Source organism: Neolamprologus brichardi, chromosome 23 (assembly GCF_056152115.1).
Source record: "Neolamprologus brichardi isolate AB-2024 chromosome 23, ASM5615211v1, whole genome shotgun sequence".
Lineage (NCBI taxonomy): Eukaryota > Metazoa > Chordata > Actinopteri > Cichliformes > Cichlidae > Neolamprologus > Neolamprologus brichardi.
Genome location: NC_142125.1, coordinates 28043348 through 28061736, shown reverse-complemented (window position 1 = coordinate 28061736; position 18389 = coordinate 28043348). Strand labels below are relative to the sequence as shown.

Here is an 18389-nt window from a genome sequence, read left to right as displayed (position 1 = left end):
TATTCTGTTGGTTTTTGTTTTTTGCCCTTCTCCCCCGTCCCTCTTCTCAACTGTTTTTCTTTCCCTCTTTCTTTCTCCCTTTTCTTTCCCCCAGTCAAGTCTGTCCCGTATTCAGCAAGTGAAAATAAAATAAAGAATAAAAGGTGAATCAAATGGACCATTACGGCAAAGCTGGGATGGTCAATTTGGTAAAGAAAATCCGTTGGGCATCTTTCTTCGCCTTTAGACAATAATTCTGATGGCAAAAGAGCCAAACGGGACAGGCAAAAAAAAAAAAAAAAAAAAAAAAAAAAAAAAAAGAATGGCATTAATTAGACTAGTACTGATACTGCAGTTTTCTGGCCTTACTGAGCAGTCATAGAACTTTTTAACGGTATAAACTACATGCAAAGTCACGTTTGAAAGCCTTTTAAAGTGTCTGTGTGGTTCAGCATCTTGCCCAAGGACTCTTTGACATGAAGACTAGAAAAGCCAGGAATTAAACCCCGACATTATGAAACTTCTACCACCATACTTACAACCGTTTAAATTAATCTATTGCACTTGTTTTTTTCTTTATATTGACTTAAATGCATTATTAGTGTTTAGTCTGTGAAATATAGAGAGCTAGATGCATGCAATGAAAGTTAGATTTTCTATCTATCTTAGGTCATTTGTTCCAAGACTAAAAGCTTTAACTGTGGTTCTAAAATATAAGGGAGCAACCGCTTGACTCTGCTAAATGATCAATAATGAAAAACATAAGAAGATTTAGAAACTCACCTTCAACAAAGTCATAGCAAACCGTGTGGTGGAAGAGTACATGTGCCTCTGACTCTAATGAAACCGCAGTAAAATATCAGATAGAATATTAATACGATAGTAACTTGGAGAATTGTGCAATGCGTCACATTCGTACTGTAAATTACATCTAATATTGAAGAAAACAGGCAATCTCATTATCAGACCACATTACAGATTCCTATTTAAATTCTACAGTCACTCGAGCCCATTTGCATAACCGTCACAACTCAAAAAATCTGGGAGAGTGTGTAGTGTAATAAGCTTTAGTGAAAGTTGTTGTTTTTGTTAGTCTGCACAAATTAAATACTTGAATGGTAATAGGTGCTTTTGCAGTTCTTTAGTCCTGGAACTGAAAACAAATTCTGCAATTTGCAGCCGTGCTAGGTTCATTCCAGGCTTTAAGCGGACATTTCAATTTGGGCAGAAGCATTCAAATGAAACGAGGCCAGGCGTCTCATTATATGGAAGGGTTTATTGTGTAAGGATTTTCTGCTGAGGTTATCTGAAATGGCTTCTATGATTATATGACGACACTTGGTGTGGCTTGTAATTAGTCTTGCTCACTTTAATTTTTCTGCTTTTGCATACAGAGCTAAATTTATCTATAATAAATTGACAACCTTGTGCATTGTTCCTTTGTTCTTCTACACTATCTGCTTATATGTTCCTATATGTGATGTATGTATTTTTTTTAAGTTCACTGCTAAAGTGCTACTTCCTATTTAGTATTCACCTCACTGCATCTCCATACTGTAATTGACTCTGAAATGAGGGGATATTAGTGATAAGCCCTTCAGGTTTGTCAGGCCCGCTTATCACCCGACCATTCGTCCTCTGGCTTTCATTTTCCATCCATCCATCTATCCATCCATCCTTCACCTCATGGTGTACTTTTCACCAACAGGCTCAGAAATCAATTTGCAGTCATAAAGCATAGGAAGAGGAGGAATGCGATCTTTCAGCTCAGACAGATTCTGGCGCTCTCCCCATGACGTGTTTGAGTTTCGTTATAACCCAACAACATCTCAGAGCCAAGGCTTTGAAGGAGCACATGGCAGCTCATGCAATACGGTGGAAACTTGGAGACCATATTGGATTTGGTGTTAGTTGGTGTATGTGAGGTAGACAGAGAGAAATATTGATTTAAGCTAGATAGGATAATCTGGTGTGTTGAAGCATAATCTTCGCAGTCTGATAACTAAGTTTGAAACTGTGAACAGAAGGAGTAATTTCTATCTTCAAGTTCATGTGCTTTATCAAAGTGGAACTGGTAAATAGCAGTAATTACTTAAGGGTCAACAGTATATAATCTATGTGAATGTTTTTCATGTATTTAATGTGGGAAAAGAAAAGAAACAGCTTTCTTTATATTCAACCGAGTTTGAGGAGGTCATTTAATTATTTGAGTTTATTGATTAGTTTATCGACTAGATTAAGTTGACAATGCTTTCACAGTAAATTATTTACATTTCTGTTTTTTAATGTATTATTTAGATAATTTTATATTTATGTACTCATCTTTAAAACAGTGAGAATAACTTAACTGTTGTGTGGATCCCTCATATTTACTCGCTGACTCTATATAAAAGACCCTGAGTCCTTTAATTATTTGTGAAGTCTGGATTTGAAGCTTCAACCTGAGCTTGATTGGTTACATTGTAACCCAGGTTCTCTGAGGGGAGAGAATATCGTGCCACTCTATTTATTCTACATCTATGGCACTTGAGAGACATTGACACAGTAATTCCAAAACATACATGTAGGTGTTGGATTTAGACATAAAGCACTTGCATAGAAATAAACTCCGGCCTCTAGTGTAAAGTGTGTGAAGACTAGAAAGGTGGTATATAAATCCCATTCTACTTCATCACCTTCCATGGTTCCTGTTACTTCGTTTAGAAGTACCGTATTTCCTTTAATTTTCTCAAAAATCGGCAGTGCGCCTTATAATCTGGTACACCTTATCTATGAATTCTGGCTATGTTTACTGACCTCAAACCGATTTTATGTGGTGCACGGCGCTCAAAAATCTGCCAAAAAATGTTTTAGTAGGACTTTGCTAAGTTACAAAGCCTGATGGATTGTCTGAGTGTTATAGCTACCATAGTCAGGAGCCTCGCGGCTCATAGTAATCTGGGTCCATTTAATAAAATGATCAGTGTTGCTGCTTTACCAGGTGTAACAATTAAGTTTAACATCCAGGCATCCATGAAAACAGAATTTATTAAATTTAACGGAGTTAGAAGTTAGCAGGAAGTTAGCAGAAAGTTAGCTCGCTAGTTAGCTAAAGATGATATAGCATGCTCTGATTGAGAGGTTTCTGGGCAAAAATAAAACGTACAGCTCTGCTATCACTTCCAACATGAATGAAGACAGAAAACTACACAGCAGTGACGTTTGTAGGGTTACTGAAGTTGGACTAGCTGGTATATAATGCTGTGCTAGTGATCTCTAGTGACACAGCTATGTTAGCATACCAAAGCATAACACAGTGAACCTGGAGAATGAACGCTAACTTTTTTCCACTTGATAAAAGTTCCCGATGTTTTTTTTTTTGTTGACAAATGCAATCGCATTGAAAATTGCTGTAAATGGACCAAACTTCAGTAGGGGAGAACAACTGAGATAATCCAGCCACAATATAAGGTTAGTCATTAATGTAAAATAAGATAACCTTTATTAGTCCCACATGTGGGAAATTTGTTTTGTTACAGCAGAAAATGGATAGTGCAAAGCTACATAGCAAAAATTAGAAAAACACTGGAACAACATATACTGTTGTTCCAGTGTTTATAGAGCAGCTGACAGAGAATCAAACATTAATGAATCAATGGTACGGAAGTGGAGGAAGCAAGAGGAATGAGTTGAGTAAAGTTTGACTTATCTGACTGTTTTGTTTTGTTTAATGCACTTTATAATCCGGTGCGCCTTATGTATGAAAACAGACCCGTTTGTCGACAGTGCGCCTTATAATCCCATGCGCCTTATGGTCCGAAAAGTACGGTTAAACAGCATGCTAACATGTTAGTAATCTGCTGTATAGCAGATGCTCCTTCATAATCAGTTCTATACGAGACACAACTGTGATTGCCAAAATGATCATCAAGGTCTGTCAAATAAGACATGAAACAACCAACTATGACTACAAATTTCTTAGGAATGTCTTTACGTAGGTTGTAAATTAAGTAAGAATTGGGTTTACTTAATGATGGACTTCAGTGCAGTCAGATAACCCTTTCAAATCAGGATTTTTTATTCCATAAAGAAATTATAGAAAACTGAAAAATGCAAAAAAACACATGAAACCTGAAAAATAAGAAAGCATTTTACACATCATTAGACTGTAGATAACTCTTATAGGCTTATAGTGAAAATATGAGTAAGAATCAGTTGTTGACAGTGTTTTCAACTTGCTGGTATATTCTGGTAAAAAATCTTGAGATTTCCATAAAATAAGCTGAGAATGTAAATAGATTCATGCTTTTTCATTGATCTGATAAAATTCAACCTGCCTGAGCCATAAAATAGAAATGGGTATGGAAAAGAGTTGAAGAGGGCTTTTAGCAGACTTCACAATAACAATATGTAATGGGGTCAAACTTAACAGCGGATAAATGTTTCTCCCATTTCACTCAGTCAGTGTATATTACAGCGATTTTTAGGGAAGGTAACTGGCATGAAAAAAAGAAAAAAAAGCGAAAGCTGTGGATAAAAATAAAGTTTACACTTACTCTGGACACTGTGTGACTTGACATCCCTCCAGTCCTGTGAGCCCACCTCCTTGTACTGGACCAGATAGTAGTTGATGGGAACGCCTCCATGAGAGTCTGGCTTCATAAATGTTACGGTCGCTAGGCGCTGGGAGACAGCTGACAGACGAACTGAGTATGGATTCGATGGCGCAACTGGAAACACAAAAAATAAAGGCATGACACAAACAAGCTTACAATTTCCATGTAGTTATTTTCCTTTGCAATCGTGTTGTTTTGCTATGAAATAAGCCTTGTCTAATCCACTTGCATGGTGTCAGAAACAGAATCCTGTTTCAAAAACTTAGGAATGAATTCAAAACAACCTTTTCCTTTGCCTTATGCACTGACCGTGTGGAGAAAGGAAAAGACTGAGTAAGGCTGAAAGCACCAGATATAACCTTTAATTTTTCAGTTGTATCAACATCATTCATCATGCAACTATTATTTAGGAGTAAATCAGTGAATACTTGATGAGGAATTATAACTACAAACATAGATCTAAACACGGTAAGATAAGATAAGATAAGATAAAATAAGATAAGATAACCTTTATTAGTCCCACACGTGGGAAATTTGTTTTGTCACAGCAGGAAGTGGACAGCGCAAAAGTTATATAGCAAAAATTGGAATACAATAAGAATAAAATACTGTACACAACTGTACAGAATAGAATAGAATAAAATAAAATACTATATACAGTAGAATAAACAGAATAAAATATACAATAGATCTATAATAATAATAATAATCTATAAAAATAGAATACAAATGCTTAATACAACTGAGTAAAAATACAACTTTGTCAGATAAAGAGTATTGCACTTAGTGTTATTGCACATGTGTGGATGTGTGTGTTTGATCAGTTGGAGTCTTTGTTGTGGAGTCTGACAGCAGTGGGGAGGAAAGACCTGCGAAATCTCTCCATCCCACACTGTGGGTGCCGCAGCCACTGAAGGAGCTGCTCAGTGCTGTCAGAATTTCCTGCATGGAGTGGGAGATGTTGTCCAACAGGGATGAAAGGTTAGCCACCATTCTCCTGTCACTCACCACCTCCACTGGGTCCAGAGGGCATCCTAGAACAGAGCTGGGCCTTCTGGTCAGCCTGTTCAGTCTCTTCCTGTCCCCGGCAGAGATGTTGCCAACCCAGCAGACCACACTGTAAAAGATGGCTGAGGCCACCACAGAGTCATAGAAGGTCTTCAGGAGTGGGCCCTCCACTCCAAACGACCTGAGTCTCCGCAGCAGGTACAGTCTGCTCTGCCCTTTCCTGTAGAGGGCGTCTGAATTATGAGTCCAGTCCAGTTTGTTGTTCAGATGAACACCAAGGTACCTGTAGCTGTCTACAGCCTCAATGTCCATACCTTGGATGTTCAGTGGTTGCAGTGGAGGATGTTTGTGCCTGCGGAAGTCTACGACCAGCTCCTTGGTTTTACTGGTGTTGACGTGGAGGTGGTTCAGCTGGCACCAGTCCACAAAGTCTTGGGTCAGTCCTCTGTACTCCTTGCCGTCCCCATCAGCGATGAGGCCGACTATTGCAGAGTCATCAGAGAACTTCTGCAGGAAGCACTGGGTGGAGGTTTGCAGTGTAGATGGTGAAGAGGAACGGAGCCAGAACCGTTCCCTATGGGGCCCCCGTACTGCAGACGACCCTGTTTGACACACGGCCCTGAGTTTTCACATACTGTGGTCGGTCGGTGAGGTAGTCCAAAGTCCAGGTAGTGAGGTGATGGTCCACTCCAGAGTTCTCCAGCTTGTCCTTCAGGACAGAGGGAAGAATAGTGTTGAAGGCACTGGAGAAATCAAAGAACATGATTCTCACAGTGCTTCCAGCCGTCTCCAGGTGAGCGAGGGAACAATGTAGGAGGTGAATGACGCCATCATCCGCTCCAATGCCAGGCTGGTAGGCAAACTGAAGTGGATCCAGTGATGAGCTCACCAGGTGCCGAAGCTGAGCCAGGACCAGCCGCTCCAGGGTCTTCATCGCCAACGTTTTTTTGCTGAAGCTGGTTCTCCATCTTTTGCCTGTAGTTGTCCTTCCCATTCCTTATCAGTCCCCTCAGCTCTCTCTGCACCCTTTTCAACTCCTTTTTGTCTTTGGATTTGAAGGCCCTCCTCTTCTGCTTGAGGACAGCTTTAATTTTTGGGGTAATCCAAGGTTTGTTGTTGGAGAAACACCTGGTAGGTACGGTGTTATCCACACAGAAATTAATATAGTCAGTAATGCATGTAGTAAGGCTGTCGATGTCCTCTCTGTGGTCGTCACAGATCACTTCCCACACAGTCGACTCAAAACAATCCTTAAGAGCCTCCTCGCTCTCCTCCGACCATCTCTGTACTGTGCGGGTGGCTGGTGGCTCCCTGCGCACTAAGGGCTCATACACAGTGTCACGTAAAGGAATGTTATTTTTCTGTCACTATGTTATTATTCACATGCACAATCATTATTTCATCATTACTTCATTAGTCTGCATCACTTATCATTGTCATTATCCAGTTATCATCCTTATTATCATGTATCATTTACCACTTAGTATATTTGCCAGGGCACGCAGAATGACACATTCTAGATGCAATGTTTTATCATGTATAGCACCAGCATAGTGGTGGGTCCACAGTAAGTCAAATGAGGACGCTGAACTTTCGGTGGCCGGGACCAACAATCTTACACAACAGCACACTCGTCTTACACAATTGTTATGTTCCCAAATACTGATGATGGGAAACATCTGGTTTCAAGTCTGGGAAAGGGTTGTTGTTGTTCTGATAAGATGACTCCCAGGAAGTGTTCTGACGTCATAAAGGCTATAAAGCTTCCTGTATTGAGCCGAATGGGGAAGTCCGGCTTCCCGCACTGTGTAATACGTGTGTGTTTAATAAATCACTTTTTGGACACCCCCTAGGACTCTGACTGCGCTTACTTTTCTTTCCAAATTAAAAGAACCATTACAACAGGGACAAGGTGTACCAGGTTGTGGTCAGATCTGCCCAGGAGAGGGAGAGGTGATGAACTGTATGCCTCTTCTGCATTGGCATACTTTAAGTCCAGTCTTCTATTGTCTCTGGTTGGGCATGTCACATACTGGGTGAAGGTGGGCAGTGTGGAGTCCAGTGAGACATGATTAAAGTCCCCTGATATTATGAGACGGGCTCTCGGAGATTGTGTTTGCAGTCTGCTGACCACAGAGTGGAGAGAGTCACAGGCTGCATCCGCGTTGGCCGAGGGGGGGGGGGGAAGCTACGAATGTGCCCAGCCAAATTATTAATGAAGGAAAGAAAACAAACTATAAAGCATTTAAAGTGTTTATACATTATGCAGGCAATACATCCCACTGTTGGTGGGATATTTCAGTCTAGAACAAAGGGCCAGAAAGACTGACTGATTGACTGACTAAGATTTCCACTCCCATCAGCTGATGAGAAGCAAGCACCAGCTGATGGCACCGCTGATACCCTTCTACACATCCTACTACCCAAGCTACTGAATTTGCTCCTAGCTTTTCAAGCAGCTTTGCAACCCACCTCCACAAAAGCTCATTGTTTTCATGCTGTGTGTGAATGATCAGCCATTCATGTCATTCATACCAGCTCTGACCCGTGCTGCAATGTAGTGGGGGAGGGAATTCTTGTGTTGGAGGGTGCACACTGCCAAACAGCAGATACTGCAGAAGGATAAAAAAAAGTCTTCTAGCATGATTAATTTGACTAATGTGAAAACAAATGGGAGGACCTCAGAGTACAGAGGCAATTGTCTTAATATTTATGGACCTAACTTTGACATTTACACAGCAATAACCAACTCCACTGAATGTATTTTTGATCAAAGATAAATGGCACAGTTCCACCATAATAAAACTAAAGACAGACATTTTAAAAGATTAGTTTTCTATATTTGGTAAGCTTTCAAGGGTTATTTAGGAGAGATGTAATAATTCAGCTTATACAACGCCTGAGAGGAGCCTGTGTACTTTAATTTTACGTGAAAAGATAGGACATTAAAAACATAACATTTCTATTCATGCAGATTAAAAGTGCAGGAGCTGTGTTAGTCTTTTCTTTTAGCTGGAACAGACAGGAACAGAATCTATTCTGCGCAGGATGAGGATAGATATATTAAGAAATGGTCACAATGTCAGGTTTCTCTAAGTAATTTCTATTGTACTTCATTTCTTTGCTAGTTTTCCCTCATTTGTGTCACCCATGTTTAGTGTGCAACACCTTAGCCTTCCTTGATTCCTAGTTTGTTTAATTGCTTGAGTTCTGCTTTTTTAAAAAAAAATCCAGTTCCATATTTTTTTGTCTGTTTATATAGACACTGTGTTTTGCCTGCGTGCCGCTCCATCTGTCTCCCTGTGCATGACCACTACCTCATTGTGGGTTAAATATTTGGATTATTGGACTATAAATCCGTTCTCCTGCTGTTGCCTCCAAGACTGTTATAGAACTGGGTGGCAATAAGCAGTTTTAGCACGTGTCCATCTTTGTTCTCCTTGATATCAAGCTCACTGCAATAAATGCTTCTGCGTAAGACCTCTGAATATATTTCCTGCACAAATAAACCTTGACTCTAAAAACTTCCTGACATCACTGCCATATTACCCTAGCCCACTCTAGACTCTAGCAATTTAATAGACAGCAACTTATTTTATTTTCAGGTAAGTTGCCACATCACTTGACTGCATCACTTGTCCTTGGATATGTTTTTGATGTGACTCAAGTTGTTTTGGTTGTATTAGTGATTCTCACTTAAAACATCAATGCAAAATTCAGAGCAGTTTGACTCACTACAAACACACTTCCACCCTCAGATTCTTCTATCAGTTTATGATCGAGCTTTGAAGACAGTGTATTCTACATAAGGTACGTCTCAAATATCCGTTAAGAACACAAACATGTTCACAGTGTTTTCTTGTGTGTGCCTGAGTGTGTGTTGTGCTGAATTGTAAGAGTCACAAACTCTTCTAAAACCTACTGTTTCCTGCAAGACGACATTTTTGGTCAGCTTTTTGCTCACTACTTTTTTCTTCCTTAGCCAGAGCAATTCAATCTGCACTAAAGATAATTAGACTGCACTATTGTGTATTAGCCCTCGCTACCGTAAATTAGGGAGTACTTCAGTTAAATAGCGAGGGGTATGGTAAATCAGCCAGCACTATTTGAGATTAGGCGAGGCTGAATAGGGGTTGGGAGTTGTAGTGGAATTTATCTTCCTGAGAATTGCAAATAAGGCTATTACCATTAGTAGAGAGGTAGAGGGTTACAAAGTAGTTGAATGGCTGGAGTTACTGGGAGAACGGTTATTGAAAAGGTGCAGGCTCCCTGAGACGTCCACACGTTCTGGTCTTGAAATTGAGTTGCTAGCCTCATTAGCGCATTAGTGGCAGTTCTGCAGACTCACCTGCCTGGGCCAAAATGAACTCCTGGTATCGAACTCCAATGTTGTTTCTGGCCGTGCAGTTGTAGCGGCCAAAGTCTCTGTCGGACATAGGAGTCACCTGGACGCAGATAAACAATACAGTCGATCATAATTCATATTAAAACTAAAGATTTCACTTGGACTTTTCTGCTTTCGCTCCAACTGTGCTTGATATATAACTGTGCTTTATATACTAAACATGCACTGAATAATATGTGTTTTTGGTGTTCATAGGACTGATTTGAAACAGAATTATACTGATATGCTTTGGCATGACCTTAAAAAAACCTTCCAGTGGGGCTGATTTAAGACAATTCTGCAAAAACGAGAGGATCAAAATCTTCCACAGCCTTGTGAAAGACTTGAATGCTTGATTGCTGTTCTTGCTGACAAGATAACCAGTTATTAGGTTTGGGGGGTGATTACTTTTTCACACAGGTCCATGTAGATTTGGATAACAACTTTTTCTGTAATAAATGAAATCATCATTTAAAAACTGAGTATGGGTGTCTAGTTTTCACGACTTCTTCAGTTAAAAGCATCCTTTATGACAAACTATTCACAATGACCACCACTGGGGTTTCGCTTACTTCCATTAAACTGGGCTGCCAATAGAAACATCAAAATCTGAATTTTGTCAAATTTTTGAAAACTATATCAGTGTGAGTAACTCTTCATAAAGATCCATCAGAATTTATTTTCTTTTTAAACTCATTAAACTACAGGTCTGTCTTTCACTGTTGTTTTTATTGTTTATTTAATTGTTTTTCCCCTCAAAGAAGAAAATTCAATTCATTACAAAAAACTCCATTTCTTTTGCACCTCTGTTTGATAAACCAGACTGACAGACTCATTATTAAACTTTCAAACACATTTTTTGTCTCGTGACTCTAACCCTAACCTGGCTGCCACTGGAGGACTTGAACTCACCTCCAGCACAGACTTGCCCTCGGCGCTGTGCACCCTCATGTTGGCGGTTCCCTCTGTGGAGATAGTGAAGCGCTCTCGCCTCCACAGCATGGTGGCAGGTGGGTTGGACATCACGTCGCAGCTGATGTTCACCGGATTTCCCTCCCATGAATAATAAACGGTGTGGTTGGTCAGGAACTTTGGTATATCTAAACAAAACAGAGTAACGTCATGATTTGCACCCACCTCGTTTACATGGAAAAGGAGCTTTTTTTTTTAAACTAAAACAAGACCTGAATTGCTAAAAGAGTAATTGCTGGTGTGTCTGGAATTTGTGGCAGCCAATTAAACACTCAAATCAAAGGTGGAGCTGTGCTGGATGATCAAAGATGTAAAAAAAATAAATAAAAAATAACTTGCTGAGGCTTCACCTTAAAGAGAAGACGGGGGGGGGAAGCATTTAATTGCTGCTTCCTCAACTCCTTCGGCAGTGTAAAAAAAGAAAAACTTAATTGAAGCTACCTCACGCTATGGGTGGGGGTCTCCAATGCGATCGTGCCCCCCAAGAATAGGAATAAAGCATGCAAACAGAAGCTCATTGGCGCCGGCAAATAGAAAGGGCAGTAATGGACGACTGCGGCGGCGAGCTGTTGTGCGGATTTCTTTCGGCCCGGTCGGCCCCGCTCAGTCGGAGAGGCATTATGGTTGTTTTATGCTCGCTTGCAGGATTCCATTAAAGAGATTGATGCCTGGCTCTCTGTCACAGCCGAGGACGTGTTATCCCCCTGCAGCCTGCAGTGACTTAGTAAATGAGTTCATTAGTTCGGTGGTAACGGCTGGCTCAGCCCCTCTACACTCAGACTCACAGCCTGTGTCTCTGTGCAGAGCGCGGGAGCGAGTTGTCAGCTGTGGCTCCAGCAAAACAAGTTTGCAGTGTAATGACAGCAACTTTGCTTCACGGTTAGAGAGTGGGTGCGTGAATTTGAGATTGTTTTTTTGCTACAAGTTTTTCCTAAAATGTCAACTTTTCAGGAACCGTGCAAAACAAAATTTTGAGGGGAATCCGTGAACTCAAAAAGTCACCTCAGCCTGAAAAGGAGAAAATTGGTTTGCATGTGACAACGCAGATATGGTCTTCATTTTTCCCTCGCTGTCTCTTTGGATATATTTGTTTGCCTGGCCTAGCTCTTTGTTGTTCCTCTGAGCTTCAAGGTGGAATCAACTGCTACCCAAAGAAAAAGGAAAAAAAAAAACTCCACTGAGCCTCGCTACTAATGAACCTAATCATTCTGAGGCCAAAATGGAGATCTTTGCTTCAGAGCTCATTAAGCAGGGGAGAGCCCGCCCCAAATAACCCCAAACAACCAGCACTGAGGAATGGATGCACACGTTGGGAAGTAGCAGAGCTGTCAGCAGGAGAAAAAAAGAAAGGCGATGCATGATATCCTCACACTAATTAACCCTTCTGGAGGCAGTGTGCGTGGTGGGTGACTTGTTTATAATGATATAATGCATTTCAGAGAGGGAAAAAAAATGAAATAGCCAGACTACAAAAAGAATTATTAGAACTGAGCGTGAGTGAACTTTTGAACTCTGCTTAAATGTGTTTATGTGTCCCATTTCCACAGCAAGGACCGCAAAGAGCCGATAGAAAGGCAGAAAGGAGAAGCTTGTAAGAGGCTGTAACAGGTGACCAGGGCTCTGCAAAAACAACACTCCTCTGCATTTTACCCACAGGCAATGTTAGACAACTTGTTGTTTGAATATCTCCAGTTCTTGGAAGCCTGCTGTGGACTGCATGTGCACTCTAACAAAAAGTGCGCTCTTACATTCAATGTCCAGGAACATGCTCTTCTGATGACCTCCGATCCTGCTGAGCGCCTCGCAGTCAAATCGACCCAAGTCGGAGAGCCTCACGCCGCTGATGGTCAGCACCGACTTGCCGTGACGCCCACGAACTTCAAACCTCCCATCCTGGCTCTGAGGACACAAACACAACAATAATTTTAAACTCAAATCCAAATGGAACAGACAGCTTAAATGGCAGAAGTTTCAAGTAGTAAAGACAGCATATGTACTAGTAATCCCAATAAGCCTATAGCTTAAGCTTCAGACTGTTCTAAATGCTTCATTTCAGACAGTTTTTTTTCTACTCTTGGATCTGTATAATGTCATAAAGCAGGATATCTTTTTATGTGGTCATTTCAGACACACACGTCTGGCTGAGATCACAGAAATCATAACCACATGCTGATCAAACCTTCTGTTTGGGAGTGATAGGCGTGTCAAAAGAGAGTTCAGTTCAAGCAAAAAAGAGAATGGAAATAAAACCGAACGTCCCAAAGGAAAAATACAGCAGGTCGTCTTTGTGCATGTTGTGAAGCTTAAAACTTATTTTCACTCTCTGACTTTTTCCCAAACAAGACACAGATTGCCTACTTGGTCTCTTCTTACTGACAACACTAAAACCTGTACTGGAGACACACACTGGGTCTCAAGTTATTGGACGTTAACTGGAAAACTGCCACCGCTTCAATATACTACCCACTATACTGCAAGTTAATCCTTGTCTTAAATATGTACAAGGTCCTCAATATGCTATACTCACAGTCCAGAAATACTGAATTTTATTCAACACAGTAAAATGTAAAAAAGTAAAAGAAACAGTAGAAACACCTTTCAACTGTTATGAGTATCGAGACTGTATAGTTTGTCCACCAGAGGGCACTCTGGACAACTTTTCTGATGGAAACGTGTTTGAAAGGCGGTAAACCAGGGGTGTCCAACTCCAGTCCTCGAGAGCTGCTGTCCTGCAGCTTTTGGATGCCTTCCTACTGCAACACAGCTGAATCAAATGGTTGGATTACGTCTTCAAGTTTGCCATCAAGTTTGGCAAAGGCCTGATAACAAGCCATTCATTTGATTCAGATGTGTCGGAACAAGACTTGGGTGAACAAATAATGGCAAACAAGTACACAAATTAAATACACATAGCAAATGTTAGGGAAATGTTATTTATGTTTCATGTATTTGGAAGAAGAAAATATCCTTGAGTATCACAATATTGGAATTTTATATCAGCAAATATAAGTATCGGTATTGAAAAAGTTATATCAGTCAGAATTTACTCAACTGTATACCACAATAGCATAATTTAAAGTTAAATGTAAAGTTTATAATAAATAAATTCAGAAAAAATATAAATATAAAATATAATTACAAATGGTCAATTAAGACTATTTGCACACATCTCTTACATGATTGAGAGAACACATTTTTTTGTTTTTACCCATACATCACACGGTTACATGAAAGCTGTTTATATCAACATCTAAACAACATCAAGTCCACCTCCAAAGCTGCATGGCAACCTGATGCTCACTACACCAAATCACACACCAATAGGAACCAAACATGGATATGAAACCAATATGAACTATTAACCACCTCACTACTATACACTGTTGGGATGATTAAAGATGAATAATGATATGAGTCTATGAGAGTCTATAAGACTGGCTCTTTTCTGTATTTAGAAAAATACAGCAAAGATTCACAATTTAAACAAGAATTCATAAACTATATATCACAATATGTGGTAAACAAGTATACCTTAATATTAATTAGTTAAAATAAAAATGAAAACTTACATCAATTATAGTCATCGGCACTAATTTAGTGGTTTGAATTAGTTTGAGGCAGCACATAAAAAATAAACAGAAATGAGCATATGAAAAAAATATAAATGCAAACAAGAATTCAAGCCTAATAAAATCAACTTTTTAAAAATCCCATAAGTATTTATTTACTGACCAGACTTAAAAGAAAACAGCATTATGCCGTTAAAATACAGAAGATGCTTCAGAATATCAGTTAGTTTTAACAAACAGCCTTGATAAAGAAAATATTCGCAAAGAGGCAAAATATGTGCCACTTTCTGAGGGATTTGTTGGTTGCAAAAAGAATCCAGATCTCTTTGTTTCACTCTGATGATCTTAGAGCAGATTTAACAATGCTGTTCAGACTGTTGCGAGGCTGTGAACCCAGCTGACAAAAGAAATACTCAAAAGAGTCAACGCTGCAGTGTCATCAGAAAATGTAATCAAGACTCTGTTCTCCTGAGTGCTTCTGCATCCATCAGTGTACATAATAAAAAAGTAAGCGGTACTAGATGTATCCTTGCATACACAGAGAGCCTGTGGACAATCCTACGGGGTCAGAGAGACGGTCATCTGGTTTTAGATGTTGTTCTTTAATGTTTTATTGTTTTTATTGGCTCGCTCTAATCTGGCCCGGGGGAAAAAGTTGAAAATTAGCCATTCTGCCAGCACTTGTAGCTTTACAGTAACGCTGAATAACGTGCATTTTTAAAATACAATTTAAAACATATACAGTCTCTCTTAGCGAGTTGAAACTCAGGTGATGGAATAAAGCCAGAAATGAAGGTCAGCTTCTAGCTGTGAGCTTTTTTTGAAACTTCCAGACAGAACGGGGATGCTGAATCTGGAGAAGATAATAGGTCCAACCGTGAATATGATACTATTTTTCATTCATGGTTATGTAAAACTGGAGAAATGACAAAGCAGAATCGAGGAAGGCTTCGGGTCTGTCGCCAACTAATTTAGAGAAGGTTGTTGGTCCAACTTTGTTCTTGCCACCGAGTGGCGGCCTCTTTGCAGGCAATCGTCACTTGTCACAAAGAGTCAGGGTTAATGCAATAAACTGTTGATTTATTACAAGGTCATTACATCTGTATGAAGACAGATGGTATCAATTTGAAGCAACGGGTCAATTACGGCAGACGAGGCTATCATTCCAGTAATCGACATTCCCCCGTAATGAGAAAAAACACCTCAGGAGCATCCCCGCTGCAGACATGATACGGCCATAAGCCTTCAGACTGTTGCCATCAGATAACCTCCATGACCCCAGAGAAACTACTTTTCAGTGATGCTGGCTGTGGATGCAGAGTTGACACAATAGAGACCCGCAGCAGAGGATTTGAAGGTCACAGACAATAGGCAGAAGAACCGTTTCAAACATTGTTACCTTCCATCTCCGTTTCGGCTGATTTCGAAGATAATTTATCTCCTGTTGACGTGGAGAAAGACTCTACATCTTTGTGTTATGTGAAATGATATATCATCGCAATGTTAACACTTGCACAGGAAACACAGGTTTGATTCATTATTGCTACTTCATGTCATGAAGTTTGCTGACATTTATTTGCACATAAGGTATCGCCATGAATAGGAAACACAGCTTTAGTTGAGCTCTTATTATTCATAGAGGCTTGGTGTGCTGGAGGGTATTTTTAATGCAAGTACCCGCCACACCACATATGACACATTATGATAGCGATCTCTCCCAGCCTCTTGAAGCCTCTGTGCACAAAAAAGACACAGCAGCAGCAGATTATGATTGAGCTATCACTGCTAAGTAACACTGAAATGGCACACTGAAATAGACCCACATAATCAGCAGTGCTATGAGTTGTGTAGCTGCTTGTAGCAAGACAACAAAGGGATCATGATCAGGGACATGTCTGAGGGGTGAAAGACTGGTCAACAAATGCACTGACACATTTAAAGAAGCTTGGAATTGAGATGAATGTTAACCAACCCAAAGTCCCGATCAGTCACGATACCACTCCAAACTTTCACGCATCATTGCCAACTAATTAGTCAATTAATAGTAAAAAGTAGAAGAGATGGTTTTTGGCTCCAGGCTTGATTTAAAACGGGGTTCCAGTTAGTATTGAAGATGTGTTACTAATAAAGGAATTATTAGAATTTGTGAAAAAAAGGAGCGGGAAATCTGAGGCTGAAAGTCAAATTGAGTTTCTATTAAATCTGTTTCGTAGATGTTTATGCCACAGTGCTTTGCAGGCTTTTGTAGCGATAACTGGAGGATAAAAAAAAAATAAATCCTGTGGCCACACAGAACTATGACGTTCTGTGTTTTGACAGTTTGTGTTTTCAGTTAGTTATCTTCAGGTACTTAGCCACAGCTCAGTTGACACAAATTAAGGCTATATATGCAACACATTTTGATATTGACTGACGTAATCTTACTTACTTGCAGCAGCACAACAGAGCGATGATATAGAGGATTGTGATCAGGGACACATTTAAGGGGAAGTTTTAAAATGTCTGGCTAAAAAAAATAGAACACTATTAGCTTAACTACAGCAGTTTAATTTCTGATTAGTCCGTTTATACATTTAAGTCCACAAGATTTTGTACAATTACACTTTTACAAACAAGAGTTTTACAAACAAGCTTACGATGTTCCCCCTCTGGACACACAGCGAGGATGTCAGGAGTCACTGCAGCCACTGCTGTTTTTATTCCACCTACTGGCAACCATGTAAACCTCACCAGTCTTATTTTTCTAACAGTACATGTCTTCAGCATTACCAGTGAATAACTGTGGAACAACCTTTGACGATTACTAATACTTTAATACTTTGAACTCCTTTGTAGATAATGACTGCCTCAAGTCTATAACCCATGGACATTCCAATGCAATGGTGTACAAAACTGACAAATAGACAAAACTTTTTAAAAAATGTTATTATCAAAAAACACAGGGATCTGAATGCATATCACACATATGATATGCATTCAGACATAAAAAGCACACTTCAAGTTCATACGTAATGCTAAAGTAATTTCTAGGAGAAGGTGAGCCATAGCCCCAGGCTATATCTACAGTAAATGACAGCTGAGCGTAGACAGAATTTTTCTAATAGGACACAATAATATTTGACAACTTCTGTGATGAGATGGTCCACCATTTCTACTTACAACACTTTTTCAAATGAGAAAAAAATATACTTTTTCACCCTGCACACATAGCCACACGTAAATTGCATTACTGTTTCATCATGTGATTTTTTGGCAAAATTATTTGCCCCGCCCCCTGGACGGTCACATAAGAAATAATAAGTCTAAACATAATACTTCCACATATAGCTTTAGTTTAACATAGCACACAAACCCCAGGCTCATGGGTGAGTTTGAGTTTGAGCCTTTCATCCACCAAAACCTCTCCTTCATGTGGACTTTGTTGATCTATATGTCTTACAGGTCTAGCTGCGCTTTAGTACTCCGCCTCACCACCCGTATATTACATTTGTAGCCATAGAAACTAGGAAAAGGGAGGTCAATTTTAAATATGTTCCTTTTTTTGAGGCCATCACCCTTCTTCTGTTTTATGTCTGCATTGCTAAAATCTTGCAGGACTCCTGCATATGCCCATTTGCATTTTTCTATATTCCAATCTACTTGCATGTTTGCATACTGAGTGTGTATTTGTGTGTACCTTCTGCACACCTTCATAGATTTCCCCAGTAAATCAATGCACATCCTGCCCCTTCTACTGCCCTCCTGTCACAACCCCCCCCCCATCTCCCCACCTCAGGTAATACTCATTATGTGTCTAAGCCCCATAAGCCTCGGCCCTGAAGCCCCCTCTTCTGAATCACACACTCTTTATGTTGTCGCTCGCAGACTGCCTGGGCATTATCC

The 18389-nt window shown here is 40.0% G+C and overlaps 1 protein-coding gene across 2 annotated transcripts in view; it reads right to left on the bottom strand.

Annotated features, from left to right (window-relative positions):
- ncam2a (neural cell adhesion molecule 2a) overlaps positions 1–18389 on the bottom strand; it is a 403653-nt gene that overhangs the window by 50935 nt on the left and 334329 nt on the right. For both annotated transcript variants that reach the window (XM_006792777.3, XM_006792778.3), the window contains exons 9-12: positions 12687–12837; positions 10879–11066; positions 9931–10027; positions 4515–4688 (exon numbers count right to left, since the gene is read on the bottom strand). In XM_006792777.3, coding sequence (XP_006792840.1) covers positions 4515–4688; positions 9931–10027; positions 10879–11066; positions 12687–12837 — 610 coding nt within the window. The remainder of the gene's footprint in view (positions 1–4514; positions 4689–9930; positions 10028–10878; positions 11067–12686; positions 12838–18389) is intronic.